General features: G+C 45.0%; 1 protein-coding gene and 1 long non-coding RNA gene across 2 annotated transcripts in view; one reads left to right on the plus strand and one right to left on the minus strand.

The window, feature by feature from the left end:
- Nucleotides 1-27,714, plus strand: part of LRIG1 (leucine rich repeats and immunoglobulin like domains 1) — a 91,874-nt gene that overhangs the window by 48,455 nt on the left and 15,705 nt on the right. Inside the window, exons 4-10 of the mRNA XM_088171290.1 lie at nucleotides 9,236-9,373; nucleotides 10,332-10,475; nucleotides 12,699-12,842; nucleotides 13,683-13,826; nucleotides 18,203-18,346; nucleotides 21,971-22,051; nucleotides 26,970-27,041. Of these exons, the coding sequence (XP_088027416.1) occupies nucleotides 12,832-12,842; nucleotides 13,683-13,826; nucleotides 18,203-18,346; nucleotides 21,971-22,051; nucleotides 26,970-27,041 (452 nt within the window). The 5' untranslated portion in view covers nucleotides 9,236-9,373; nucleotides 10,332-10,475; nucleotides 12,699-12,831. The remainder of the gene's footprint in view (nucleotides 1-9,235; nucleotides 9,374-10,331; nucleotides 10,476-12,698; nucleotides 12,843-13,682; nucleotides 13,827-18,202; nucleotides 18,347-21,970; nucleotides 22,052-26,969; nucleotides 27,042-27,714) is intronic.
- Nucleotides 1,471-9,269, minus strand: LOC148222470 (uncharacterized). Its single transcript, XR_015805989.1, has 3 exons — nucleotides 9,036-9,269; nucleotides 8,803-8,955; nucleotides 1,471-2,554 (listed from the first exon to the last, which is right to left on the minus strand). It is a non-coding gene; the product is annotated as an uncharacterized LOC148222470 (long non-coding RNA).

The following is a 27,714-nucleotide window of genomic DNA, read 5'->3' on the forward strand; positions in this document are numbered from 1 at the left end:
TTTCATTGTGTTCCTGTCAAAGGTGGGAAAAGCCCCTGTGTCACATTGTGGCTTAGAGACAGTGCATGCTGTCAAGAAGTCTTGCCTGCAGTTGCAGTTTGGATTAAAATTGCAGCATCATGGGCAGAGCATTGCATTTGGTTTGCACTTCAATTTCTTCTCCGCTTGTGTTATTTTCCCCTCCTCACTCTCTTGGAGAGACAAAAGCAAAACAAAACCACCCACAAAACACATGTGCTCTCTAGGCTGTGGTGGATCTTATTTACTTTGATCATATATTACACAAAGAGAAACTAAAATCAGTATCAGGATTTAAGGATAAAAGTGCCTCCATGCCCTGTGTTTTTGGAACTTCTTGACTTTCAAATGGAAATGCCATCCTTTATGATGAGAAGCACAAAACTTGCATGCAGTGAAATGAAAGGAGGCTGCTCTCCCTGCTCCAGCCCTTGCTTTGTGCTAATTCAGTTGACATCTGGGCTGGATCTGATTTTTAGGTGTCTGTTCTTCCTTATCACAAGCCTGACTTGTCTTTGAGGCCAGTGATAAGGTGAGGGTCCTTGGCAGCAGCCCTGACACAGGCACTAAGTGTGGGGCTGTGGAGAGCAGGAACTCATCACAGCAGCAAACTGGTGGGGTGAAGCTGGCCTTTCTTGGAGTTGCTTATGCATTTAATTTGTGATAGAAAATTGAGTTTGGCTGGCATGTATCAGGAGCAGAAGAAAGCCCTTGAGGGAGAAGCACAAGAGGAAAAGCCAGTGGCAGAGCAAGAGAGTAGCAGAGCAAAGATAGGATATGAAGAGCATGGAAACACTGACCTGACTGTCATCTGCCAGCAACTGAATGACCCCTTTCAAATACTAATGCAGCCCTTCCTTCAAAGAGGCTCTGCTGAGCCCCACGACCCCATTCAGACAGCTGGTGCAGAGCCCTGTGGTTTCCTGCATTCTTGTATGAAAACTGCCATTTACCTTATATGACTCTTCCTTCTATTCCCATAGGACAATTCTCCTCCTTAGCAGAGTTCAGCCCTCAGAAGAGCCTCTCCTCTCTCCTTTGCAGCCTTTCTCAGTGCCTGCTCCAGATGGAGGTCAGGGAATGTGAGAAGTGACAGGGATGGTAGTTTGGACTGAGAACTGGAGGAGGGGGTGAAGGCTAGCACAGCTTTGAGTGCTTGCAAACTGCCCCTTTCAAAACCAGCACTGACGGTGTTCAGTGGCTTAGAGATCCTGTCCCTCCCTTGTGCCTTTGGCCAAACTGCATCTCAGGTTGGGCAGCCCCTGCTGAAGATACCTGGCCCCAGGCCTTGCAGGTGCATCCTCCATGGAGGGATGTGCTCAGGGCTCTGCAGATAATCACTGGGATGGTTTGGGGTCAAGCTGCACATGGGGCTGTGAGGTTGTGCTCTGGTACTGAGTTCATAAAAGTTCAGGGAGGCTCATCACAGAGAAGCTGTGCCAGACAATGAGAGATGCTTTGCACAGCCTGTTTAATAGATCTGTGCCCTTTGTGAATACATCATTTTAAAAGCTGCTGCAGAACACAATCTTGATGAAACATCCAGTGTAACCAGAAGAGAGCTGGTCCTGTTAGAACCACCCAGTTGCTGATGGGGGGGACTGTGCCCATAACAGAGACTTTCTTGTCTTCAGGAATCTTAATTTACTTTGATGTCATAGCAGGTTGTGTAATCTGCTGAAGAGATAAGACAGCCTCTGTCTTAAAGATTACTGAAGTCTAATCCTGCCTGTCCCACACATTTTGTTCTCTTAATGGAATGAAATGCTGAAGGCGTAGGAAGTTGTATGTTGCAAACAATATCCAAAATCATACGGTGGCAAGTCAAAGTCCAATGAAAGGAAATGCAGATCAAAGTGAGGGAGTTTTGAAAAATGACATGATTTACCTCAGTGGATCTAGCAGACAGCATAAGAGCATGTAAGAAGTCAGAAAGTTTACATAAACAGTGCTAATACAGAAATATTCAGAGATAATATGTATCTCAGTGGGTATGTGGTGGTTTTGGTTACAGTAGGAGAACGTCTTTCCTTCATGCAGTTCGTACTTAACCCAACAAAACCCATTAATGACTGTTCATCAGATCCAGGCCTTTTCTGTGAAAGATTCTAAAGGGAGTGCTTGATCCCTGCCCCTTATCCATGTGGCTGCCTTGTGAAAGAGCTGTGAGAGTGTGCCTGGCAGCAGGATAACATCTGCCCGTGGTTGGGTACCCCGGGCACGAGGATGCTCCGAGGCCACTGGGAGTGCACCAGGGTCCGTGGTTGCAGTCCATTAATGTGAGAGGCAGATGAGCTTGGTGCCGTGAGTGGCCAGGGAGCAGCCTTTAACAGGCAGTGAAAACGTAGCCCCTGGGTCACACTGGGCTCACGTGAATAGTGCTGGTGACTGCAGTGGAACTGTTTGTGTAAGAGTTTGCTTGTGGGAATAGGGTTCATAGCACAGACCTCTGCAGGTGGCAGCTGCTCCCAGGCCCAAAGGGTGGATTAGCAAATCTCATCTCCCAGGCTGATTTCTGCCTCCAAACATCCATGACCTGGAACAGAGACACAGTCACTTCACTGTAAAAGGTTGCATTTTTTTTCCATCCCCTCTATCTTCAAAAAAACCCCAAAACCCAGGTTGTTTTTTAAACCCCCTGTCTTGTCCCAGCTGTGTGTAGCTGGGGGTAGTTTGCTTCATGCTTCTCTCCATCCTAAACCACATAACAGAGTGAGAACATGACCTGATAAATAAAAGCTCCCTGGAATATATCTGGTTTGAAGCTGATGCACAGCAGATGAAGAAATTGTCTTCAGATTTTCTGCTGTAGTTAGATATAGTTGGAATAGCTCCATCACCTTGTTCGTGCATTATTCCTATATATGATTTTAAGTGAAAAACAATGTAAAATGGTCATAGATTCTGTTTGCTGCATCTCAGATCTTTTTCTGAAAGAATGCTAGGAAGAGGGAAGATCCTGACTTATGGTCTTAGGTATAGAGCATATAAACCTTTAAGGGAAAGTTTGGATATCCATAAAAAATTGTGCAAGTGGCTTTTTTCAGTGGTTTGGGGTTAGTTTTTTGGTTTGGGCCTTTTTGGGGATGGTGTTCTTTGGCTTTTTTGAGTTGGTTTGTTTTGTGTGGCTGACCCTAAAATACAGTGGCTGCCTGGCCAGTCACTGCTCTGCTCTTGTTGTGTGTGCAGCCAGCACCTGAACAAACAGAGCTGTATCTGTGACAGCCTGGGAATCCGCCAGGATTCCTCAGGGAAGGAGTGATTCAGAGCATCTGAGAAAAGTGGGGGCTGCTTCCATGCATCCTTGCTTCCTGTCCAGACAGCAACCCATGCAGCCTTTCTCTGAAAGGACAGTGGGGCAGTTCCCATAAGCAAATACAGTTTTTGTGTTGGATAAAAATATACATTCTTGTGACAGTACAAAATCTTGTGCCTCATGGATTATTCTGGAAAGGCTGATATGACAACACAAAGTGCCAGACAACTAATGGGGCTTTCCAGAGCACTTGGGAAGTCTGAGGGCTCATGTACAGCAGGCAGTTCAGTTTTTCTGGGAAGGTCTCGTGTGAAGAACCAGAGAATGGTGTGACACAGACTTCCAGCATGTCACCTGCCTGTTTACTTCATCTTCAGCTGCAGAGATGGCTTCACTCTACTCCAAGGCAGACATTTCACTAATTACAATAGAGAAGAAAAGGTTTTCTGAAATAAGTCTTTGTAAGTAAAATCTTTGAGTAAAATGTTAAAACTACATAAGAAGTTCTACACTGATAAATTGTTTGAACTTTCAGTCAGAGCTGATGTGCAGGTCCCAATGACATTCTCTTCCTTCCTTCTTTCTATACTTTAATAAAAATCACTCAGGAGATCTTCAGTTATTGAATGTAAGAAAGGAAAAAGGGAAAGCAGAAACATTTATGTTGCTGCTGTTGTAAACACAAATTAATCTTCCAGATTATCAGTTACCCTTCTTGCCTTGTTAGGAAAATTACTCAGGCATTGCACTCAACTCTGAAACCATGATTTTATTTATTATTTTTTGTGTTTGTGTAGTGACTGACAGGCTAAAACCAAATAGCAAATCATGTAAGGTGAAAGCTTAGGAAGCCATGTCTTTGATCATCTTCAGTGTTGCTAGAAGGATCAGTACTGGATGTCCATCTCCTCTGAGCTGAGGAGGAGGAGGGCAGGTATTTCCAGGCATGTGTTAGTCACAGTGTATGTGATCCATCTCTGGTTACGCTGCCTTTGATCTCCCTCTCTTTGCACAGCCAGTCTCTGACACCAAACCTTGCCTGTCCTTCAGTAGCAAACCCCATAACTCTTTCTGGCTCCAGCATTTTGTTTCTTCAATACTTTGTTGGGATGGAAATACTAACCAAACCCTGAACTTTTAAAATCTCTCTCTTTCTAGTCCTGTGATCTCCCTCGTACGCTAATTTTGAAAATGTGCTGGCATATTAATAGAACCCTGCCCGAGGTGTGGAGCCCCTCTTTAGAAGCTCGATTTTATTTTTGATGCCTATAACAGGTGCTGGTTTAATAGGTTTGCTGTATTACAGCTTTCCTTTTTCTCTGGTGAGCCCGGCCAGATCTGTAAGCTGACACTACATGAAGGCCAGGCATGTGACTTGTCCCTGCCTTTAGCCTCACTTCACACTGAACATTTACACTGCAGACTCACAGCAGCTACAGCAGCCTTAATTCAAGCTTTGTCTCAGCCAGGAGGTTTTGTACTGATTGTATTTAAATCAGCCCAAGCAAAGCCCCTCGTACATTCCTGTCGCAGGGTTCTGCTTGCTTTGATTTTCCGCTGTCAGCTTTGGAGTGGGGGGAGCGAATGTGGTTCAAACAACAAAGGAACGTGTTTGTGCTGCTCTTTCCATCCATTTCACACGAGGAGTTTGAAGCTGAGGTATAAATTAAACTGAGTGCTGCTCTCCTTGCTTGCTGCAAAGAGGAAGGTGAATTCTTCCCCTATTAGGTCTGGTGGAAAATGTTTCACAGCCTGTTTATCAAATAAATATTCACAAAGACGCTTCGAATGAGGAAACGCACCGGGATTAAAGTGTAACTTTACCTCTAAAATACAAGCTGAGATTCCTGGAAATGCTGCAAGCCTTTGACTTTGCGCCACCTGTTATTTTCCTGCCACCCCCTTCAGCTCCCTCCCGACTCAGAGCAAACCCAAACACGCTTTGGCTTCGCTGGAACGTTCTCCTTGTTTTTCTCAGCCCGGAGGAGCAGAGAGCGTGCGTTTGTTTCCTCGTGGGGTCCTCCCGGGCTTGGTGCAGCAAAGAGCTGCCCGAGGTTAACCCAAATCTCCTGTAAGCCCACGGGGTCTGTGCAAAGTGCAAGGCTGGGAGGCTGTGCTACCTCGGGGTGTCGTTCAGGTGGGTTAAACTCAGGGGTGCAGCGTGGATCCACCCAGCTCTCCCCTCCCTCCCTCTGCGGCTGTAGCTGGTGCTGACCCGAGGGTGAAGCAGTTCCTGAACAAGTGCCATGTGTGCAGAGGGTGTAAAAGTGAGCGCTGCTGACTCCAGGTTACCTTAGCTTGGCACAGAGGTGCTCCAGTTCCAGGTCTGCGCTCGCCGCAGATGAGGTGTCTGGGAATGACGCTGGGTATGAACTTGGAAGTTCAGCTGTTTCAGCCAGATCCTCCCATATTCATAAACAAACCTAAATGGACTTGGATGGGCTCCTTAGTTCTTATGATTTCTTTTTCGCTTGAGCTGTTTTGACTCCAGATTTTTAGTCCTCAGCAAAGGCTGCATCATCCTAGCTGGCTCGTCCTTTTCCATGCATTGGAAAGGCAGAGGTAGAGAGGGGTTAAGGAACTTGCCCAAGGCAGATGAGTCGGTGCCAGAGCTGGGAATAGAAACCAAGAGACTTGGCTCCTACTCCAGGTTCTAATTGCACAATCTCACATTGAAGCCCTGTCATTGTATACTCTGGAGGTAGCACTGGCTGAAGTGAGGCAAGGAAAGCAGTTTCCAGGCTGTGATACCTAAGGAGTGGGGAGAGGAAAGGGTACCTGGAGGTGTTGGTTGTGCAAGCACCAATTATTTGTGCTTTAATGCCTGGTTTCGGCATTTGGTACTAAAATCTGATCTGTCACATTTGAAGCCAACCCAGTGTGAAGTGGTTGGGAAAAATCCAGCCCTTTTCCAGTTAGTGATAAAGGGGAGAGGCAAATTCATAACATCACTGGTCTTTTCTTTTTTTCTATAAAATTCCCTTGCGATGGACAGGGGAACAAAGGCAGGAGAGCTGAGAGGATCCAAGTAGTAACAGTAAGGGTTAAATCACATATGGGCTCTTACCAAAAGAATGAAAAATAAATTGTAATCAAGTTAGTAAAAGGTTTGGGCTACGTTGCCTCCATATCATGTGCTGTGTATAGGAAAAGTCACAGGCTTTGTTTGAAGTGCAGTGCTTTGAGAGGGTGCAGTGCTTTGCAGCGGACTGTCTGACATTCCCCAGCTGGGACTGGCCCGGGATGGTGTTTGGAGCTGAGAGTTACATTTGGAGTCAGCCCATGTTTGAAGGAGACAGGGAGAGGGAGAGAAAAGAGCCAGTTTTTCTGCCTGTGTAAAATAATGGAACCATCTCATCTGCCAGCAGCACATGAAAAGCAAGAGGCGAACAGACAGAAGTCACCTGGAAACTGCAAATATGGCTCAAACAAAATAGTTCTTTCCTGTCCTTTTCTTCCCTTCTTCGAGTCTGTCTTCTGGGATGGGTTGGGAGATCTGGCAGGCAGGCAGAGTGGATATATGTTGAGCAACCGAATCACAAAAATATTAATACTCAAAAAAAACCACCAAAAAAAATTGGCTTCTGAAGAGCATTTCATGTCCAAATTCACTCTGTGCTCTGAGTCCCTTGCAGACTTAACTGCCCTGTGTAGGGATTGTCAGGTGATTTATAGATTCTCCACGTTCGTTTGTACAAGCCTTCATTTCCTGTTAATTTACGGCCAGATTCATCCCAGCCATCACAGCTCAGATGAGATCAGAGCTGAACTCGCAGCCTCTGCTTCAGAAGGGCTCCAGAAAACGTGCTCGTGGTTTGCTTTCAGTTCTGTCTGTGTTGAGGTGCTTTCCTGAATCAGGCTTGGACACACATTTAATGGGTGCTCTTCTTTTGAGGGGGAAAAAAAAGATTAAAACTTCTGAACCTTGTGATTCTACTAATCAAATTAATTGCAAAAAAACCCCCTAGTCTTAGGGGGAAAGAAATTCCCCTTGCCCCTTGTTTTTTTAATGGAGGTCACAAATTCTGTGTATAGTGATTTTTTTCCTGTATTTTAGTCTTACTATACTATAAATTCTGTGTACCTCTGCCCTACTGGCTGCATGGATGTGAAAATTCAGACTTTATTCCCAGCTGTAAATGAATATTGGTCCTTTGGATAGCAGCCATGTCATTGCCTTTGAAACAGTTGTGATTGTGGAGACCTGTGTGCCAGTAAGCCATGGAATAACCAGTTTGGAGACATAAATTATAACTTTCCTTTGATTTTTCTTGACACCTTGTTGCATTGTATTAGCAGCACACTGCTGTAGTGCTGTAAAATTTGTCCTTAATGTTTTCTGAGCCTGCACTGAATTAATTATCATTTAACTCTTCAGTCAAAGTAATGTTTCTGTGCCTGTTTCCCCAGCATTAAGCAAGGGCCATGTGCTGTCTGTTTAAAGGGTGAGTCTCCCAAAAGCAAATTGTTCTGGGGCTGCAGATTTTACACTCTTCCTGTTGTGGACAGCAGCGAACGTTGTGGTGAAACAATCTGGTTTTAATAACAGGGAGGCTAAAGGAGCAGATCACGGTGTGGGGAGCAGGTCCCTTGGCATGTGCTGCTGGCATCTTCTGTCAAAGGGAAGAGATTTTCTTCCAAAGGGGCTTGTCTGAGCCCCTGGGAGAGCCTGAAGTGGGGGTGAAGCTGGAGAAGATGGGATCCTAAACAGCTGTAAGCTTCAGGGCCTGAAAAGCTGTGTCAGACATGCCTCGGGTTTTTGTTTTAAGGATGGTTTGTCAGGGGAGCTGGGACTTGTGTTCAGGAGTGCTTTCCCTGGCTGCTCTCCCCTCCTCTGCTCACCCGGTAGGTATCTGGATGGATTGAGGCACTGGATTGAGGCACAGGACTTGTCTGAACTCTCTTTACTATCTCTTACTATTATTCAGCAAGTTCCCAAGTGTCTGCTGAGCGTCTCTGTTTGGAGTGCCTCACTCACAGCCTTGCCAGTAATACCAGTGACTGGTCTAAATTCACATCAGGCATGTGCTCTGCCTCTTGTGACTAATGCACAATGTATTTTTTTAATTGATTACTGTTCTCTACTGACTCAGGCCAGAAAAGAGTCAGAGGAAAGGACTCGGTGGGAGGGTGATTTTTACTTAGACCCTGTTGAGTACAGATGAGGGCTAAAGGTATTTAACTCTTTGGTGGCTGTGGAAATCCTGAGGGCAGTTGGTAGGACTTTCTCTTAAGAAAAACCTTAGATTGAATCCCTCAGGCTGTCCTGGCACCAAACACAGGTGGTCAGTGCAGGGTCTGATCCTGCAGCTGGTGCTTGGGCAGGCACTGGCACTGCAGAGTTGTCCTAATCCTACAGTGGGACAAAAGTAGCAAAGGATGAGGAAACGCCTGCACGAGCATTTGCAAGCCTTCTTATTTCTGTGTGTTACAAACCACTGTAACACAGTGCAAAGCTGGGAATTTTCAGAAGAATCCTTAGGAATTATGAATGTTATGTAACTTTGGTTGAATTTGTATTTACTTACTTGTTTCCTTCTCTGAAAGTCACATTCTCTGGATAAAGCCTTGGCAGGTTGTTAAGCCACTGATCTGCACTCCTTGCCTTTGGGATTCAAAACCAGCCCTGTAGTCCTTGCATGTAACAAATCCAGTTTGGAAGTGCAGGCTTGTAGGAGAGCCTAGATTAATGGAAGAAAAACTGATGAGTGGAGTCAATAATTCTGTAGAAGGAAAAGAGTGTCTGGAAGCCTGCAGATACCTGTGAGCTGGTCTCCAGCCAGAGGAGCAGCAAGGGATCAGGGAATGTCTCTCTGGAATGGGTTTCTCCTCAGACAGCTGCTGAAAAGTCACCAAAACTCTTGAGTGTACAAACTGGGGGCCTGCTGCAGCCTCGGATACTCTTTTCTGTTTTTCTAAGAGAACTAAGTAGTCTCTTTTTTCTCCTCCTGACTGTTTCAGGCATCACAACAGGATCCGCAGCATTGAAGGCAGTCAACTGCAGCCCTACGTTACCCTGGAAACCTTGGACCTGAGCTTCAATGACATCACGGAAATCCGAAACGGCTGCTTTCCACAGGGACTTCACATAAAGGAGCTGTGAGTTTGTCTTGTTGGGAACTGCTTTTGTGGAGTTACCACAGCAGAGGAAAGGGCCTCAAACCTTTAAAAAAAAGAAGTAACAAACATAGGAAACATTTGTCAGGATTTTAAGCGCAAAGGAGGGTTAGAAGGCAGCACATTGTCGCTATTGTCAGGTTATTTTTTGAGTCCTGGTTGGTTTCTGATGTAGCTATAAAGAATATAGATTATTATGAATTGTGTTGCAGAGAAAAGGTATCTTTCAGATAACCTACATCCTTCGTGTGTAGATGTCTTTACAACTGCAAACCCATGTGCATCTAGAAGAGTGGAGAGAGAGAGAGCAACTATTTCATCATTAAAGTGTCTTTCTAAATATTGAGAACAGAAATGTCTCTGATTATTTGAAGAAAATGAGGTCAAACAGAGTAACACCCTCCCATCAGGATGTTTGGCTATTCAGAGAAACGTGAAATATTCTGTATTTTAGGTACCTTTGAAGAGGTGCAGGCAAATAGTCTGCCTCCATTAAAGTTTACACTGAAGTTTGTGTTCCTGGTTGCAGAGGGTATAAGAGAGTGGTGTTGTGACTGGTGTTTGCCTGTTGTCCTGCAGAAACAACCCCCTGTGGCTCAGACTAGGATCCAAATAAGAAAGACCTCTGGGACAGATACTGAGGGGGAAAATGGGGAATGAATAACATCATCCTGCAATGGAATAGTCTCCAGTTTCTGGCTTCCACTCCTGATTGCCTTGTTCAAGTAGGAGGATGTCAGGGAGCTCTTTGGAAGTGCCCAGCAATTCTCCACATTCATCACAGGCTCTGGGAAAGCCTCTGTGCCCTTTGTGCAGCCAGAAATTCAGCTGGTTTGAAGCCATCTCTGCAGTTTCACCAGCTTGTCTGGAGACCAACTAAATGCTGATAAAAGGTGATTTCTGACAGAACCGTTCATTTTTCTGCTCTGATTTATTGCAGCTACCTGGGGAGCAACAGAATCAGCACCCTGGAGCCTGGTGCTTTTGATAGCCTGTCACGGTCCCTGCTAACACTTCGTCTGAGCAAAAACAGGATCACTCAGCTTCCTGTCAAGGCATTCAGGCTGCCCAGGCTAATACAACTGTGAGTACAAATGTCCACTTTCATTAAGCTCAGCCAAACTCTATGGAGATAAGATGACCCTGGGGGTATGCACACCAAATGTCACCTTTCCTCACCTACTATCTGTAAAATGTAGAATCCACTATGCAAGAGTCCTCTGCCAGCTCCTAGGAAGACACACGGGGAGAGGGTCCTTTTTGTCTTGTAACTCTTGGCTTTTCAGGCCATTATTTGGATCAGGTGGGGAGGGATGCTGCAACAGACATCAGCATCTTTTGCACTTGGCAGAGTGAGACAAATCCATTCCTTTGCAAGCTGCTGATGTCTGTGGTGCAAGAGAGGTTTGCAAGACGCTTCTATTGAGAGTGACAGAACTCAGCTGCCATATTAGTGTTTCAAGGCCACACAGGTATCTTTATGTGGCAATAAAAATGCAGTGAGGGAAGGTTGTTAAACTGTGAGGTGATATTTGGGCAGAGAAAATTGCAGTTGAGTTAACACACACACACGGTTGTTGTTCTGCCTGCATGGGGACATACAGACATCTGCAGCTATAAACGTGCTTTATGTGTAAAAAAGTACCACTTAATGATTGAGCTTTTCCCTTCTGTTGCTGTTGGAGATATGGGCCCAGCCTAAGGCTCCTTGCAATCTTTCCATCAGATTTGATAGGCAAAAGTTCCACCTCTGTTAACATAAAGTCCACAAATGCTGTTGGAACTCGCACCTCTAAGTGTCAGCCTCTTGACTGAGAGACAAATCCTCAAGCCAGGAAGTACCCAAGGAGTGTGTGTGCATTTGTGTCTGCATACATGCAGGATTTATAGCCAGTTTGGGATGGGATGACACAATAGCATGTGCATCTGAAAAGTCTGTTGCCTCTCAGTTGGAAGTTACTGTCCATTGAGTGAGGGCTTCTAACTCACTGTGTTTGACTGCATCATGTGCAGAACTGTAATGACAACAGCTCAGTCTGTTTAGAAACATGGTTTGCACTGAGAGATGGAGTAATTGGTACTCTTAATGGCAGCCCCAGAGCTGATTGTTTAACTCTACAGATAAACATGAATGAATTGCATGTTATCCAGATTGGTGTGTTGTAGAATTTGTGTACAGTTCTTTTTCTGGCAAAGCCTGTTTCACTAATAGCCCAGGAAATGCAGTGCAACAAGGGACTCAGGCCTGCAAAGTCCTTATTGCTTGCTTGACTTTAATTATACTCAACTTGAGTGTAAGTTCAACACTGTTTTTTTAGGCAGCTGGAAAGTAAGTTTAAAGTCTCTATGGCTTCTTCATCTTTTCCAAAACAAGTTTGGATGTTGTAATCTCCACCATTTTCCTCAACACAAACACTGAATAGGGAACTAACCTTAGCTTAATCTTTGTATGTGTGGGAAAGTATCAGTTTTAAAAGCTCTAGCTTTAGCTTTTAGTGCATTGTGTTGAAGTTTTCCACGGACTTTACAGAATTGGATTTTCACCAGGTATGTCTGGGTCAAGCAGTCCATAAGACTGATACTGGTTGGTAAAGTGTGCTGTGATGAGATTCATATTGCTATTCAGAAAAAAGATATTGCCAAAATGTTCTTTCCTACCTGGGGAAACTAAAAAGAAATTTAATGAACCAGGCTGGAAACCTTTGTTTGCACGAATTCTAATACTGCATTGTTATTGGAAAAAACTTCTTTCACTCTTTTCATTTCTGATGGTAGAAAAAAAAGAAGTGACATTTATCAGGAGAACTGAAAGCTTTCCTTTCAGACTTGGCCATAAAGTTTCTTCTTAGGCTCACACTATTGGGGCACCTGAATGTTTCAGAGCACATTTTTACTGGGCAATTACAACTCCTATAAAAACAATGGATTGTGAGGGAAATAATGCCAAGGTTTGACTGTATTGGTTCAAATGGTGTCTGCACTTGAGGGAGGATGAAGTGTGAAAATTGATGAGAAGGATCAATGGTTTAAAAGAAATGCAGAGAGAGGAGGGATGAAGAGGAATTGCTGCACTCTGTTGTTTGTCTGTAGTGGAAGTCTGTCCCGGGCTGAGTTTGTTTAAGCCATCACACCCAGCTGCCTTCCCTGATAGCTCTGGGATTGAAAGTTTCCGGTGCTCCTCTGCTGTCTCCTGGGAACCACTGACCGAGGAGCTGCTGGCATTGCTGTCCCCATTGTGTGCCGCACAGATGACTTGGTGAGAAAGGGCTGGGGTTTAATAAACTTGTATGGCCTTGGTGATTTTTAGGGAGCTGAACCGGAATCGCATCCGCCTGATTGAAGGGCTGACGTTCCAGGGACTGGACAGCTTGGAAGTCCTGAAACTGCAGCGCAACAACATCAGCAAATTGACTGATGGGGCTTTCTGGGGTCTGGCCAAAATGCAAGTTCTGTAAGTTGGAGAAATGCACTCTTTTTCTTTAAACAGCCTCAGCTTCAGCTGCTGTCACATCCTTCGCTGTATTTTAGCAGAGAAGTGGGCACCTGTGCCACTTCTTTCTTTCTTTGTCCTGCATGCCCAGAGCTGCTGCAGCAGCTTCTCTTTGGCTGACCACAGTTTACAAAAGCTCATTGCTTCAACAGTGAATAAATAAATACATAAATTAGTAAATAAATAAAATATTGGTGTTCAATAAAAACAGCACTGTTTTTTAAGCTGTGGCACTATTCCTTTGAAATTCTGACAGTTTGAACCTTCAGCATTTATCTCAGTTGATCTTTAAATATCTGGCTTCTGCAAATTTGTTTTGATTGATAGATGGAAACTGTGTTGCAGGCAATATTATTCTACCTCATGGGATACCTAGAAACCAAGCTAGCCATTCTTGGTGATGTTTTCTTTCCATATTGGAGAATAAATTGATTACTCATTACAGAGAAATGCCTGAAGCTTCCAACACACTTGGCTTCCAGGTGTCTTTGGGAGGTCTCAGGTGATGGAGGCAGCATGTTTCTGGGTGCTGCTGTCACACAGCTGAGACTCTGCAAATACAAACTTGGATGGATTTGGGATACATGGGATTCTTTAAGCCAAATTTACTTGCAATGGCGCTTCTCTCTGCAGTCACATCTCCTTTCAGGCATTTGTGTTGTCCTTGAATTTCTGTCTTTGTTTGACAAGAAATCCACATGGATATGTAGGAACGGCTAAAATCCCAGTTCTTTTTGGAAATTCTTTCAGCATTTGAGCAGTGCTGCTTACCTGTTAATTCCTTCTGATTTTTCTCCACAGCCACCTGGAATACAACAGCCTGACAGAAGTGAACAGTGGCTCTCTCTATGGCCTTTCTTCTCTGCACCAGCTTCACCTCAGCAACAACTCCATATCCCGCATCAACCCCGATGGCTGGAGCTTCTGCCAGAAGCTGCATGAGCTGTAAGTTGCTTTCTGTTGTGTTGTGTAATGTTGGCAGGAGAGAAGGGAGGAAGGATTTTCCTCAAGGCTTACAGCTCCCACTGTACCAACCTGTAGTAATGCAGGTACTGAATGCTCCTAAGTGATGCCCTTGTTATTTATGGTGTTGTGACCTTCAGAGCACCTGGTTAATACACATTTGCACCAGAAACAAAGGCTAGAACCTGCTGAAAGTGCATAGTGCCAAAAGACTTGGAGAATTTGAGCTGTGGCTTGCCAACATTTTTAGCTAGCAAGTTACAAGACTTGTAACAAGACTTGTAACTTGCCATGTAATAACTGTACAGCCTGAAGGAAGCTTTGCTTTATCCTCTGTGTTTACAAAGAAGAATCATGCTTTCAACCAGCAGAGATTTGGCCCTTTAAAGGCAGCTCTCCTTGTTTCTCCTGTTTACACATTATCCTTCCTGTAGGGTTCAGTTGTTGAAAATAAATACATTGCCTTTGCTTTCTTGAGATTTCCAGCTGGGAATACAGCCTGACAAATGAAGGAAAGCCCTGATGCTGAAGGTGTCTTTTGGGTCTGTGGCACTCCTTAATGCCTTTTTGCAGAGACACACAGGGATGCTTGCAGTATTTACAAAAGTAGCTGCCATCCCCTCAGTGGGACTGTGGAAATCTTCACCCTTTTCTTTGTGAACTTGACACGTGGTCAGTGGAACTGGAATTCATTCTGCTTGCTGCAGGGAATTTTTAAATATTGTTAGGGATTCTCCTATCCATGAAAAGCAGTATGGTAAAGCAACTTCCTGCTGCCAGTCACTCTGCTCTCACACTAGAGGTTGGTATCTGCCCACCCAGCTGTGGGTCCTGAAAACTTTGGGCTGTGGATTCAGAGATAGGTAGGCATGACACATATAATTTCTTTATGTTTAGAATTAACATGCTAGCCCTGTGATCTTCTGTTGAACCCAAATTATTTGTTCAGATGTTGGTTATTTTTTGGGGGCACAAGGAAGTACTTTATTTTTGGTTTTAATTAAATACACATGTGATTGTTTAATTAGCTAATTTTTCAAATTGCTGCAGAACTGCCCATGCCTGCCACAGTTCTGTGGACAGCTGCAGTTCCTTCATGTGTAGATCCTCACATGATCCTTTCCTAGATTAAGGCAGTGATAATGGAAAGATCTTCAAGGCAGCAGATCAGAACTGGAATTGTGCTCTGCCTTTGGTCTGTTAAAATCTGAAACATCAAAAGAAGGGGAACCTGCCTTGCCAAGGCACTCACAGTTGAATCCTTGGAACACCCAAATGCAGATCACTGCACTGCACAGCCCTGAGAGCTTTCTGCTCTCAGGACCAAATATCTGCTGCCTGTGCTGAGCTTTATTTCAGCCTGGGCTAGATGGGATGGGTAAGGCCCATCTGCACCTCACAGGGCTAATGGCAGAACTCCTTTAGGGACAGCTAAACTTGTCTTCTCCACATGACACTGTCTTGCAAACTCTCAGGGTTTAGATTGTAGGTTGTTTGTCATGCTGAGTCGTTTTTCTCGGGTATGGATTAGGATCTCATCCAACAAGCAGTTCTAACAGTGAGCTGTCCTGTCTTAGAAGCAGTAATTGCAGAAACTCGGGTGCAGGACTCACTCATGCTGGTGCAGATGGGGTAGATTTGGAAAGTGCTCGGTGGTGTGAGGTGGTGTGAGCCACTGGGGTGTGCCTGAGCTGACAGGCAGGGCTGTGCTGCAGTTTGAGACACAGTGGCTGAGATGGGAAAGGTGATTATGTGGGTGTTAGCACATCCCTGCAAAGTACTACAAGCTCTTCCAGGTGTTGCCTTTAGGGTAAAGCTGCTGCAGGAGCCATCCGATCTCCAAACTGAAACTCCCACAGCCAGAGAGTACCTGTAGGAGAGGTCTGTGCTGAAATTCAAGGGTGAGGAAAAGAAGCCATAGATACATCTAGACTGACTCGTGCATTTTGTTAGTTGTGTATGTTTCATTCCTGATTGAAAGATCCTTGCTCACCTCCACTGTTGCTAAATCTACTGGGTTTCAGTTACCAGAAAACACTGTGGTTGTACAGAGAATGAATTTCAAAGCCTTCTAAGGAAGGAGTTGGTCATCTGCAGGAGGAGTTATCTCTCATTTAGTTGCTGGGACAAAACGTGACTCCAAGGCTCTGGTCTGATGTAAAAGCTGACAAGGAAAGAAAGCTCTTGCCTTGTTCTGAACATGAGAAAGGGCTGATTGTATTCATCAGTCAGGTGCTAGAGCATCAGCATCATGGAAAAAACCACAGTGGGAGCACAGGATTTCATCAGAGGTAGATGGTGGCTTGGCTGCTGGGTCTTTCCTTTCCCTTTTTACCTGTGGCTTGGTCAATGGGAATGAAGTAGGTTAGATGTACAGATGGTCCAGAACAGGCTGGCAGCAGCAGCTCCAGTTGCACAACAGGGTTCTGGTTAACTCTTTTCTTTATCAATTTTGGCATGATGCTCAAAATGTCCTACTTCTCACCAGGCTGGAAGGGCTGTGTAGACAAATTTCGCCATTAATTCATTCCAGTGATTTCTCATTGGTAGAGAGATGCCAGGGCTGGGGAAGCAGCAGAGATCTGCTGGCTTCTCTCAACCAGGTAACCCACACTGCTGAGCTGAGGGGGGAAACCTGATGTTTTGGTTTTTGCAAATTGGCCTGTCCTGTGGCAGGAAGCAGAGCCCTGGGATGCTGAAGAAGCCTGAAACCTCCTGAAACCTTCCATGTGAGACACCACTGAGAGAGTCTCCATGTCCTGCTGCTGTCTGTCCATCTTGGGGTGACATCCAAACAAACAGAAGGAACATGCCTTCACCAGTTGTGGCAGGAACTCTTTATATGTGGAATCAAAAGGAACTATTTATTTTCTCAGCCAGGTTTAGGATTACTTTTGAACAATTTTTTTTTTAAGCCAAATTCTTTAATAGCAGGTGAGGACATAATTTTGACCAGATGCCAATTCTCTATAACTAACACTATAGCTTCTTTAGGAATGAAAGTATGTTGTCTCATACCTTCAAACTCATTAATCTTTGCTGAATTTTTTCCAGAGCTTGCCCTCTGCCTACTCACACAGCTGAAAGATAGGCAGCACCTTTGCCAAGTAAATGACACTCTCAGTGCTTTGGAGTATGTGTCTGGACTTAGGTTCTGGCTTTGCAGTGAATTTCATGCAAGACCTAGACACATTTTTAAGCAGACTCATTAACAGGCAGTACTAGAAGAGGAATTTGGAGGTTTGGAACTCAGTGAATTTTTTTTTTTTCCTGTCTGTACAGTGAAGAATTTCAGTGCTTGTTCAAAGTCACTTTTTCAAAAGTTGAGCAGCCCAAACTCTCTCATCTTTTGAAGTGAGTTGTACTCCCAGGTCACTAAGAAGGTGGTTTTGAAAATTTAGTGCCTGCTGCTATTCTGAGAGGTCCCTCATTTGACAATCCAAGCTGGCCTTCCACAGCAGGCCTTTACTCTGGATAGAAGGTGATTGAACAGTGTGTGAGGTGGCCACAGGAGCTTCTTCATCTGGAAGCCTCATCTGGACCTTGCTGAGAGAGATCAGCTGCCTTCCTGCCAGCTTCCAAACTGCAACAGCAGCAGTGCTTAAAACAATTCCCAGACCAGAGATAATACAGGCAAGGGAAGAGATAGATGGAAAACTAGGTAAAAAAAAAAAACCTTCCAATAGTCACTTGTAAGTGGAGAGGATTTAAGGCAAACTATGCTTCTTGACAAAGGGGAGTGGGAGGAAGGAAAGGTGGCTGGTTTACAACAGACACCTCCTTTCTGTGATGGAAGGAAGTATTCAATTGCCTTGTGGTGAAATGCTTTTGGCTCTGGGCTGGGGTGGAGCTGAGGCACCCACACCCAGAGCCTGGGGCTGGCTGTGCACAAGTGCAGAAGGATAAGGCACCTCCTGAGCACAGAGCCCTGCCAAGAGCGTGTGTGAACGCCAGGATCCATCTGTGTGACATCACTCTGCACCTCGCAGGGCGTGGGGGACAGGGCTGCTTTTCCCTGCCAGCCTCACAGGGAGTCCAGATGGAGAGAGGATGGAACACAGCCCTCTGAGCATTGCTTGTGCCTGTGGGGACACAGGGGTGGTGCTCCCAGACCCTCACCCAGCTGCATGGGAGCAGGAGGACACCCTGTGACACCCTAAAGTGTCACCCAGGCTTCCCCAGGGGTGTCCTGTGGCAATACTTGCAGGCTGCAGTTATTTCCTAATCCAGTTGTTCCATATCCACCCAGTACATCACCTCGTGTCAGGTGGCTGTGGGAGGCAGGCACTGGTTGGCACAGAGGAGTTTGGAAAATACCAGATGGATTGACAAGGCTGTTGTTGCATTTTTCCCCTCAGGATCCTCTCCTACAACAACCTAACCAGGCTGGACGAGGGAAGCCTGGCAGACCTTGGGGGACTGCACGTGCTACGGCTGAGCCACAATTCCATCAATCACATTGCAGAAGGTGCTTTCAGGGGACTCAAAAACCTTCGTGTCCTGTAAGTTGCTCTCTGCTTTTGTCAGACCACACCCATTTTCCCTCCACAATTTGTGTTCTGGCAGCTGGTTCTGCTTTGAAGATGCTTTGGGTGCCCATGTCTGGCAGTTTCGGGTTCCTGAAGCCATCTCAGCTGACCAAAAATCCCTGAGGTCTCGTTCCTGCAGCTAATAGCAGTATTTCTCTTGCTATCATATTGACTTTAACTGAAATTCTTAGAAAAGCTTAGTTCTTTTGAGTCATTCTGCACTCAGAAGGAGCAGGGAATGATTCCTTCCACTGACAACACTGGAAATTTGAATATCCTCTTAAATGTGCTATTGAGTACTTCTGTGTTGTTACTTTTTTTTCTTAACTGAATATTAAATGTTAAATTGTGGGCTAATATGATATTAAGAAAAAAACTGGCAAAACAAAGAAATGTAGAGGTTGGGCTTGGGATCTGACTGTACCAGAAGTGTAACAACACATGAAGCTTCACCCAGCCTTCAGTCCAGTCACAGAAATAAGAACCTCCTGCAGGTACCATGCAAGCAACCAGAAATCTTTCTCTTTAGTGCAGTTGGGCCCATGAAACCTTCTGTGCTCTGATTTTCATGGTAAACCCTGAAAAACCAAAAAGTTGCCAAGGGCAAAGTTTCATGTGCCCTAGTTCTGAATTGCAAAAATGATCCATCCAGTGCTGGCTGTGGCCATTTACCACAGACTTTAATTTTAAAACCACTGACACAATATAATACCTGGAAATGTGATATTGGAAATGAACTTGCCTAGTCCAAATACCAGCTTGTAAGGTTTGAGGAGCAGTAGAGCCCATTGACAGATCAGGGGGACCTGCTGGGGGATGCAGTTGTAGCATTGTACCATTATACACTGCTGAGAGCTGTGTTTGACTGAACATCTGGGCTTGTCCTATGAACATCAGAGGATGGGGAATCGAGTTCCATTCCTGCAGCTGTGTTGTCTCTGTCTCCTTGCTGGAGCTGCAGGGCTGCTGGCTGCTCTCCTCCTCTCTGGGAGCTGCAGGCTCAGCACCTTCATCTGGCACACCACAAAGTTCTCACAGTCCTTGTGACAGCACCAGGCATGTTCCCAGGCTGGTTGGGTTCAGCAAACTGATTTAATTCTTCCTTCAAAAGAAAAAAAAACCACACTTTGATACTTTTATTCCTCTTCAGAAGCCCATTGTGGCCCGAGTCATTAAAAGGAAATGGGAACAGAAAAATCTCCCCTCTTTACAGTACTTTTTGCATCTTACTCTTTTCTTTATTGAAGTTCATAGTGAAGGAAGTGACTGGAAAGTGAGTTTGGGTTTTGTTTGCTTTTTTTAAACCTAAGCCAAAGCCTTTCAGCCACTGGGCATTCAGAAAGGGACCTCTCTGAGGCAGCTGTCAGGACCGGAACTAAAGGTTTCCAAAGAAAAATGGAAGGGAAGGGAAGCTGGTCCTTCTCTTTGCTCTGCAGTGAATGTGGAGCCTCTTTTATGTCCCGGGCAGAGGGGGGAGGTGGAGAGGGAGTGTGTGAGCGAGCTCTAATTTAATAAAGAGAAAGGCCTATTGGGTCCTGCACCTGGTGAAAAAGAGCTGAGCATGCTTTAATTATGGGCTATTGTTGGGGAGCCTTTGGTGGGTGTGAAACTGCTGAAATGTGGAGCTATTCAAATAGAGGTCAGGCCCAGAGACCTCTGAGCACAATGATTAACAAGGCTTGGAGCATTCAAGCTCAGCCAGCCAGAAAGAATAGGAAATTGGCAACAGGGGCTGGGAGAGGAGTTGGAATACAAAGAGAGCTGGGCCAAAATACCCCACTCTTTTTTTCTCCCTCTCTCTATTTTCACTCATTTGTTAAAAAGGTTTTTTATTCCTCCTTTCTAACACTAAACCTTTGAGTTGCCAGTGGATGAACAAGCAATACCATTTTCTTTCCCTTTTTCAAGAAAACACAATGTGTGGCAGTCAATTAATAAAAGTTTGTGTCAGAGCTCCTACAGGCTGTTCCCACTTGTCTGTCTGTGCCATGGGAAAGGGTTTGCTGCTCCAAAGACCAGTAGCCTGTGGTGAAACTGAAGAGGAGAAATGTCTGAGAAGGGATTTTCCCTTAAAAAACAAACAGAACAAGGGACATTGGCTTGGCAACCATAGGGAAAATGGGGAAGCTCCAGGAGGATCTATTTGCTCCTGTCCCACTAGGATAGTGCTGGAAATGCCAGCACATCAAAGCATTCTCCTGGACTCGTCTCTTTGGCCACCACAGCATTATGTGGGCTCACACCCCACGGGGATGTTGAGTTTTTGTCCGTGCCTTTGGCACAGAGCAGCCCCCAGATCACCCTGACATCCACAGTGATGCTGGCTAAGGCCAGGGCTCTCCAGGGATGTGAGATTCAGGTCTCAGGCTTAAGCCAGCTGAGAAACAGAAATTGTGGCTTTTGGCCATCTCCCTTCACATCTTTACTTCACCCTAAAGCAGAGAAAGGAGCAAAGACTGAGCCAGCTGAGGGAAAACCATTCCCATATTGAAACTGGGGTTTCCTATTAAATTTCTTTTCCCTTCTGGTGAGTTACTGTGTATTTATGCTGCACAGAAGCCACACTGTGATGCCTGTGTCTGGAGAGTTGCAAAATGCAGGGGGACTTGGTCTTTCTTTTTTTTTGGTCTTAATATTTTTTTTTAATCTGGAAACGTTCTGATAATCATCTTCAAAAGGTGCAAAAGGAGTACCTGAGGGCTCAGGGTTATCTGGATGGTGAAGTTTGCTTTGGTGGTTTGTTTTGCCAGGTTTTAAATCAGAGTGATGTAAAAAAACCAACAAAGCCTATTTAGTTTTTCTTTCTTTTTACTTAACATTGGAAATGATGAATTTCTGTCTGTGTTGCTGGGTATTCATTGCTAGCTGTATTTAAAAGCAGGGAGGGAAGGATTTTTAAACAGTCTGTTTAAACAGCTTTTGTGGATCTCTGTGTTTGTTCTGTGTGCTTGTTTTTCTTCAGACCTCTTTGACTCTTGTAATTGATGGTCAATTTGAAAGCCAAAAGAAGCTAACGCTGAAAAAGGAATTCTCTTGGTGTTTTTTCTTTTTTTTAATGGTTATACAGGGTTAGGCTGGTGTAGTGATGCTGGCGCTTTCCTTTGTTGAGTTTTCAAGTTCATTGCCAGAAAAAAATGCAGCTTTGTAGAAAATCCACCAAATCATCTTCCTAAGATTCGTCTATAGACAAACCCATGTATACACTGGAATATTCAAAGTGATCTTATTTCGTGATAGTAGCATTTAAGGACAGCTGTTTCTTTCAGTTTAATTTTGGCACTTTATTTTCATCTTCTTCCTTCTCTTTGGATGTGCAGAACTAGAAAAGGACAGAAACCTACTTGGTGAAAAGTAGCAGTCTCAGAGGGTTTCAGCTGGGAACAAGCCAGGGGTCTTTCTGGAATGCACCATCCCACCATGTGGCAGTGCAGGAGAAGTGAGTGGTGCTGCTTGGCTGCAGGACTCTGCATTTTCTGATCAATGTCAGGAGAAAATGGGAAGCTCTCATGTGGCACTCTGCAGCTTCCTCCACTCGTTTGTAGCAGTGACATTGCGACTCAGGCATTGATTCTGAGCTCTCTCCTGTCCTCTCCCCAGGGAACTGGACCACAACGACATCTCAGGCACAATAGAAGATACCAATGGAGCCTTTACAGGCCTGGAAAACCTGAGCAAGCTGTGAGTATCCCTGGGCTTGAGTCCTGCAAGCCAGTTTTGTTATGTGCCTGTGTGGGGTTGGGTCTGTCCCTTTTTATGCAGCTTCCCTCATCTTGGAACAAGTCAAAAATCAACAGAAAATCTGAGCTGTAGTAGTTTTGCAGGATCACTGCAAGAATGCAGATTTGATTTTCAATCACTGATGTTTCTGAGCAGGTATGAGGCAATTATTTCCTTTCTAAATGGTGAACAGACGGTGCTGCACACTGCAGTTCAGACACAGAGAGAAATTTAAGCTGTTTTAGTGTATAAAATTCAGCACAACCATTCCTCACTTCTCAAAGCAAACGAGACAAAAATGAGCCCTTGCAATCTTCAGTGAGGCAATGATTGATGCAGCAAATAACAATAAACAGAAGAGAAAAATCACCCCACTTCCTGTTACAACAGAGGACTGAAACAGGATTCGTTTCTGTGGGATACTCTTTCTGAGAGTGATCTTTTGGGCTCAGTTCCATGTGCAGTGACAATAAAAGGCACCATGGGGCACAGGCTCTTAAAGAGATAAAAAGAAACCCAAGGCAAGCATGCGCCTTGCAAATGTTTATGGCTTGCTTGGCCTTCGCAGGGATTTTCACATTGCTCTGTACAAGCCCCTGTTCCATTTGAAACGGGTGATATAAATCAGCCCTGTCAGAGGAGCCTCTGATGGCTTGTGACAAATCAAGAGTCTCTAATCATTACCTCTTGGCTTTGTTGAAGTTCTCAGCACCCCCCCATGCCGCTGTCTCTGATGCTGGCATGGCACAGCCAGAGGTGCAGTAAAAGCACCTCGATGGAGAGCAGATGGCTGGAATGAATCCTGGCAGGGGGATATTGTCACGCTCTCATGAGACACTCCTCGGGGAGTGGGACGAGCCAGGGCAGGGCTTGGGGAGATGTTTGTAGTGCTTAGAGGAGAAAAATCTGAAATCACAGACAGGCATGGCATGTGATGGTTGCTGAGGGGAGTCACTGGGTCCATGCAGAGGGGACCAAATTGCAGCTGCAGGTAAAGTGGGGCAGAAGGCAGAGGAGGATTTAAGGACGGGGGGAGCCAGGCAGGGAAGCAGAAGTAGTGTGGGGGTGATAGAGAAGTCAGTAAGAATTGCTGTGCATGCAGAGTCAGGGAATCTTCCCATGACTGCCAGAAAAAAGGCAGAGGAGCAGATGTGGTGGGTAAAGAGTCCTTGGCTGCCTGACTGAAGTGTTTGGTTTGTCTGAAGAAACCAGTGAGACCGTGTGAGCAGCTGGAAGGGTGATGGAAGCAGAGACTTTGTCCAGTGGGATTTGCAGCCTGTGTGGATTATGAGTCTGTAGTGCTGCCTGAAAAGGGAGAGAAGGTGATGGAAAGGAGTAGAGAGAGCTGTCCTGGTGGTACATCCACTGCTGGTGATACATCCCTCCAACAGGGCCACCGGCATGGGAGCAAAAGTAGCGGTCCTGAGTGATTAGGATATGTTAGAAATGCAGAGTGCAGGTAACAGGAAAAAAAATCCAGAGGACACAGCATCGAAGGCAAGAGTTCAGCAAAAGGATTGACTTGGGAAGCAGGAGCAGTGAGCCCTGATGAGCTGTGGGGGTCAGGCAGAGGCCAGCAGGAACAGCAAGGAGCAGGAGGAAGGAAGGGAGCAGGGGCAGCCTGTGGGGTTATGTGCTGGGAGCTCAGGGCAGAGCAGCTATTGCTGTCCCCTGTGAAATGCCCTGCCTCATGTGATGTTTATCACCCAGCACAAGGAGCACCTTCAAAAGATGGCTGGTTTGGGTAGCCAAGGATGCACTGAGGGCTTGTGCAAGTCTAAGGAAGTTTGGTTTATATCTTTCTTTCCTTTGTTGACTGATGCCTGTCATCAGGCTGAGGGACATGTGCAGGGAAGGTTGTGCAGGGCATTGCAGCACATTTCATAGCCTGGGAAAGCATTTGGATCAGGTTGGTTTGGGGCAGACAGGAGTGCTTTGATTACTTAACAGAGTGAACTTCTGTGGGACAGCTTGCTGGGATTGTTCACTGCCAGCCAGCATGTAAGGCTAAAAAATGCTCAGAACATGAAATTATTTTTTATTATTATTTCTTGAGGCATTTTGAGAATACTTGTGAGTGGTCACTTTTAAAGGGATCTCCTCATAACTGTTTTAGCTTATCAGCACATAAATCCCAAACTGCTGATTTCTACAGCTGAAGTGAGTATCAGGATTTTTTTTTTTGTAAATAAAAGATCAGCCCTTACAGCAAACATTTCACTGTGTGATTTAGGGCCTGTGTTTAAACTGTCAACTGCTTTAAATGCATTAGCATACAAAAAATAAATGGGCACTTCAGAGGAGACCTTCCAATGAATTAATAATCACCTCAGCTCTGTGGAGATTGCCTTAAAAGCCGTTCCCCTTTGATCTGGCACAGATTAGCCTCTGAAAGGATTTAGCACAGAGAGGGTTGTTCGCTGACATGAAGGTGTTAAACAGAGATGGAGAGGCCAGTCACTTTAGCCTTCTCTGAATTATATATGAAGCTCTCCAGGATGGAGAGCACAGGCCTAAATTAAAATGTTACTTGAAGAAAGAGGGAGTTGAGAAGCACTGGAGCATAAAAAGCACCGGTGGAATCACTGTGGAGCAAGGAGGTTCCTAATTATTCAAGCTGCCAAATGTAACCAGCTTTTTGATGGCTCACTCAGTGAGATCTTCCTGCAGGTGCAAAACTGGCTGGAGGAGAAAACACTGCAATGAATTGTGTGCTTGGCATGTAATTACACTGGTGCAGTCTCCAGGAGAGCTTGTGCTTGGCTCTGCCCCGTGGAGGAGGTTTTGGCCAGCAGTGGGATGGCTAATTGTCGCTGTGTTCTGCTGCCTTCACATTCCAGCCTTCCACAGCCCCTTTGATGGGGGCTGCTAGCTTCAAACTCTCAGATTTGTAGAGGCACTTAATTGAAATTAGCTGCAAGGAGTAATGAGTTTGCTGAGGCTTGACTTGCTATGTGTGTTAGGTATTTTCATGTCCAGGCATCAAGCTGTGTGCACCTACACAAGTGGTGTAGTTGTGTGTTCCCTCCCCCAGATGTTCTGCTTGTCTCTGCACAGATAACTAAACAGATATCAGCAGAATCTTCAATTTTCAAAGTCCAAAATGCACTGAACAATAATAGAAATCTGCAGCTATCAAACCCAAGCTCAGCATAATTTTTTTCAACAGTAGTTTCCCATCTAACTTCAATTAGAGTCATAAAAGTTGGAAAAGATCTTTAGGATCATCAAGTCCAACCATTAACCTAGCACCATCATCATGTTCATCATTAAACCATGTCCAAGTGCCACATCCACGTGTTTTTTGAACACTTTTCAAGGATGGTGACTCTGACACTTCCCTGGGCAGTCTGTTCAATGCTTGCAATCCTTTCTCTGAAGAAATTTTTCCTAAAATCTAATCTAAACGTCCCCTGGCACAGCTTGAGGCCATTTCCTTTAGTCCTTATTTTATCCTTACCTTGTCCTTATAACACACTTACTTAGGAATATGGCTCCAGAAATCAGTGTGTGTGGATGCAGCCATTTGACCAGAGTTTACATATAGTAAATTATTTACTGTATTAATCATTCTAATGGATTTCTCAAAGCCTTCATTAATGCAACATCCCTTTTACCAAATGATGGCACACATGACTGCACACATCCTTTGGTGCTGGGGGTATTTGAAACTGGGCTTTCTGGGAGCCAATATATAAACAGATTATCCTGACATTTGAAAAGTGCTTTGTGGAAAGCCTTGACAAGTTCTTGGAAATGTATTTGCTCATGGAGTGGCTGCACATGCTCCATCTTGTACTCCTCTCCTTTCCCTGGACAGTGGGGCCATGATAGCTTTAAGTCTTTTTAGAGTACAGAAATGGGTCACACCCTATATTGAAGGACAACTCCTGAAAAAAAACTCAAAATCAAATGGAGCACCAGATGTGTCTTTTTTTCACCTGAAGTGTGGGTGAGGGCTTGCCCTGGACACCACATGGTGATAACAGATGCACCTGGAGGATAAACCTCACAGGGAGCCTGGGGAAGGAAAGCAGTTCCTAATTAATGACACTGTTTCATTAAAACAGGTGAGGGGACCATCCATTTGTCACAACCCTGCCCCTGGCCATTAGCACTGGCCAATATTTATGGAGAGCTGTTGCTCTGGAGATGGCAGCTGGGCTGTTTTCTGGTGATAGTCCCCTCATGCCACTGCTGATTCACAGGAATGCTCTCTGGTCACAGATGCAAACAAGCTCACTCCTCAGCTCTGGACATTACCTGTTCTGCCTTTTGCTCCTTGAAATTATCCCTTGGCTATGATGTTACTTTGCTGTTGTATTTCCAAGGAAGGAGTGAGCAGTGCCTCCAGTCAGCTGCTGTGTGAATGTGCAGCCCAGGGGCAGCCCTCAGCTCTGGGTGCTGATAGCTGCTCAGGCCAAGCACCACTGAATAAATTATCACTCTTTTTCCTGTCTGGGAAGAAGTCAGAAATGAAAAGTGTTGTGGGGAGAGACCAATATCTTGTTAAACTGTCACTGCACTTAATCCTGTCCACAGCCAGCCTGTGAAGAACAGAGGAGACTTTCTGTTGCTCAGCAAGCTGGTTCCCAAGCACGGGAGCAAACCTGCCTTTTTACATGATATGGCACATTCCCTTTTGCGCTGTCATCACTATTAAATTCAAATACAGATAAAAGGATTTCATTTCAGGAGCAGGAAAGCGAGTGTGCTTCAGCCCTCTTAATCTCTGTGCAGTTCAGATTTCCTGGGACTTACACTGAGTGTGTATATCAGATAAAGCCATACTAATTGTGTTCCTTTTTTTTTTTTTTTTTTGCCCCCCTTTCCCCATTTTCTTTCTGTTTATCTGGCACTGGATGTTTGGAAACTGCAGAACTCTGTTTGGAAACAAGATCAAGTCGGTGGCCAAGAAAGCGTTCTCAGGGTTGGAGGCTCTGGAGCACCTGTGAGTAACCCACCATGCCTCAGAGCTTGGGAAGGGGGGTCTGCCAAAAGTAGCTGCTTGAGAAATCTGCTAGCAATTTAATAGTGTCTTTGTAAACTGAGAAGCCAGTCCATTTGTGGGGGCCACCTGCTTCCTTCTCATTATAAGTCCGCCTCAACTTTGGCCTTTTTTTGTGCCAGGAACAAAGTTATAGAACATATGGGAAATTTGCATGCTCTTAATTTTCGAGAGTATCACCTTGACTTGCACATTACTGCTTTGCAGGCTTTTAGCAAGGAAAATGGGCTGGTTCAGACATAGCACTCTCTCCTCCTTTGCCCCAGCTTCCTCCCAAAGCCAGGCACATGTTGCAGATGACTGGTTTTGATCCATCCCCATTCAGCACAACCCCCTTAGAGCCATTTGCAAGAAGTAAATTTTGGCTGCCTCTGTGTAATTTTTTTCTGTGTCCCAAGGCTGATGATTCCAGCAGTGATTCATGAATAACCTTCTTTCTTGGATTAAGACAAGTTAAAGTATATGTGACTGTACTCTACATGTTTTATTGGCTGTTGATTGTATGAAATTTTATGGCCATCGAGAGCACACTGAAAGATTTGGGCTGCCTGACTGGGAGTACATTCCCAAATAAAGGTGCCCTTAATGCTCTACTGAGATTGTCCTCTTTAAGCAG

The sequence above is a fragment of the Sturnus vulgaris genome, chromosome 11 (assembly GCF_052056855.1).
Source record: "Sturnus vulgaris isolate bStuVul1 chromosome 11, bStuVul1.hap1, whole genome shotgun sequence".
In the NCBI taxonomy this organism is placed as follows: Eukaryota; Metazoa; Chordata; class Aves; order Passeriformes; family Sturnidae; genus Sturnus; species Sturnus vulgaris.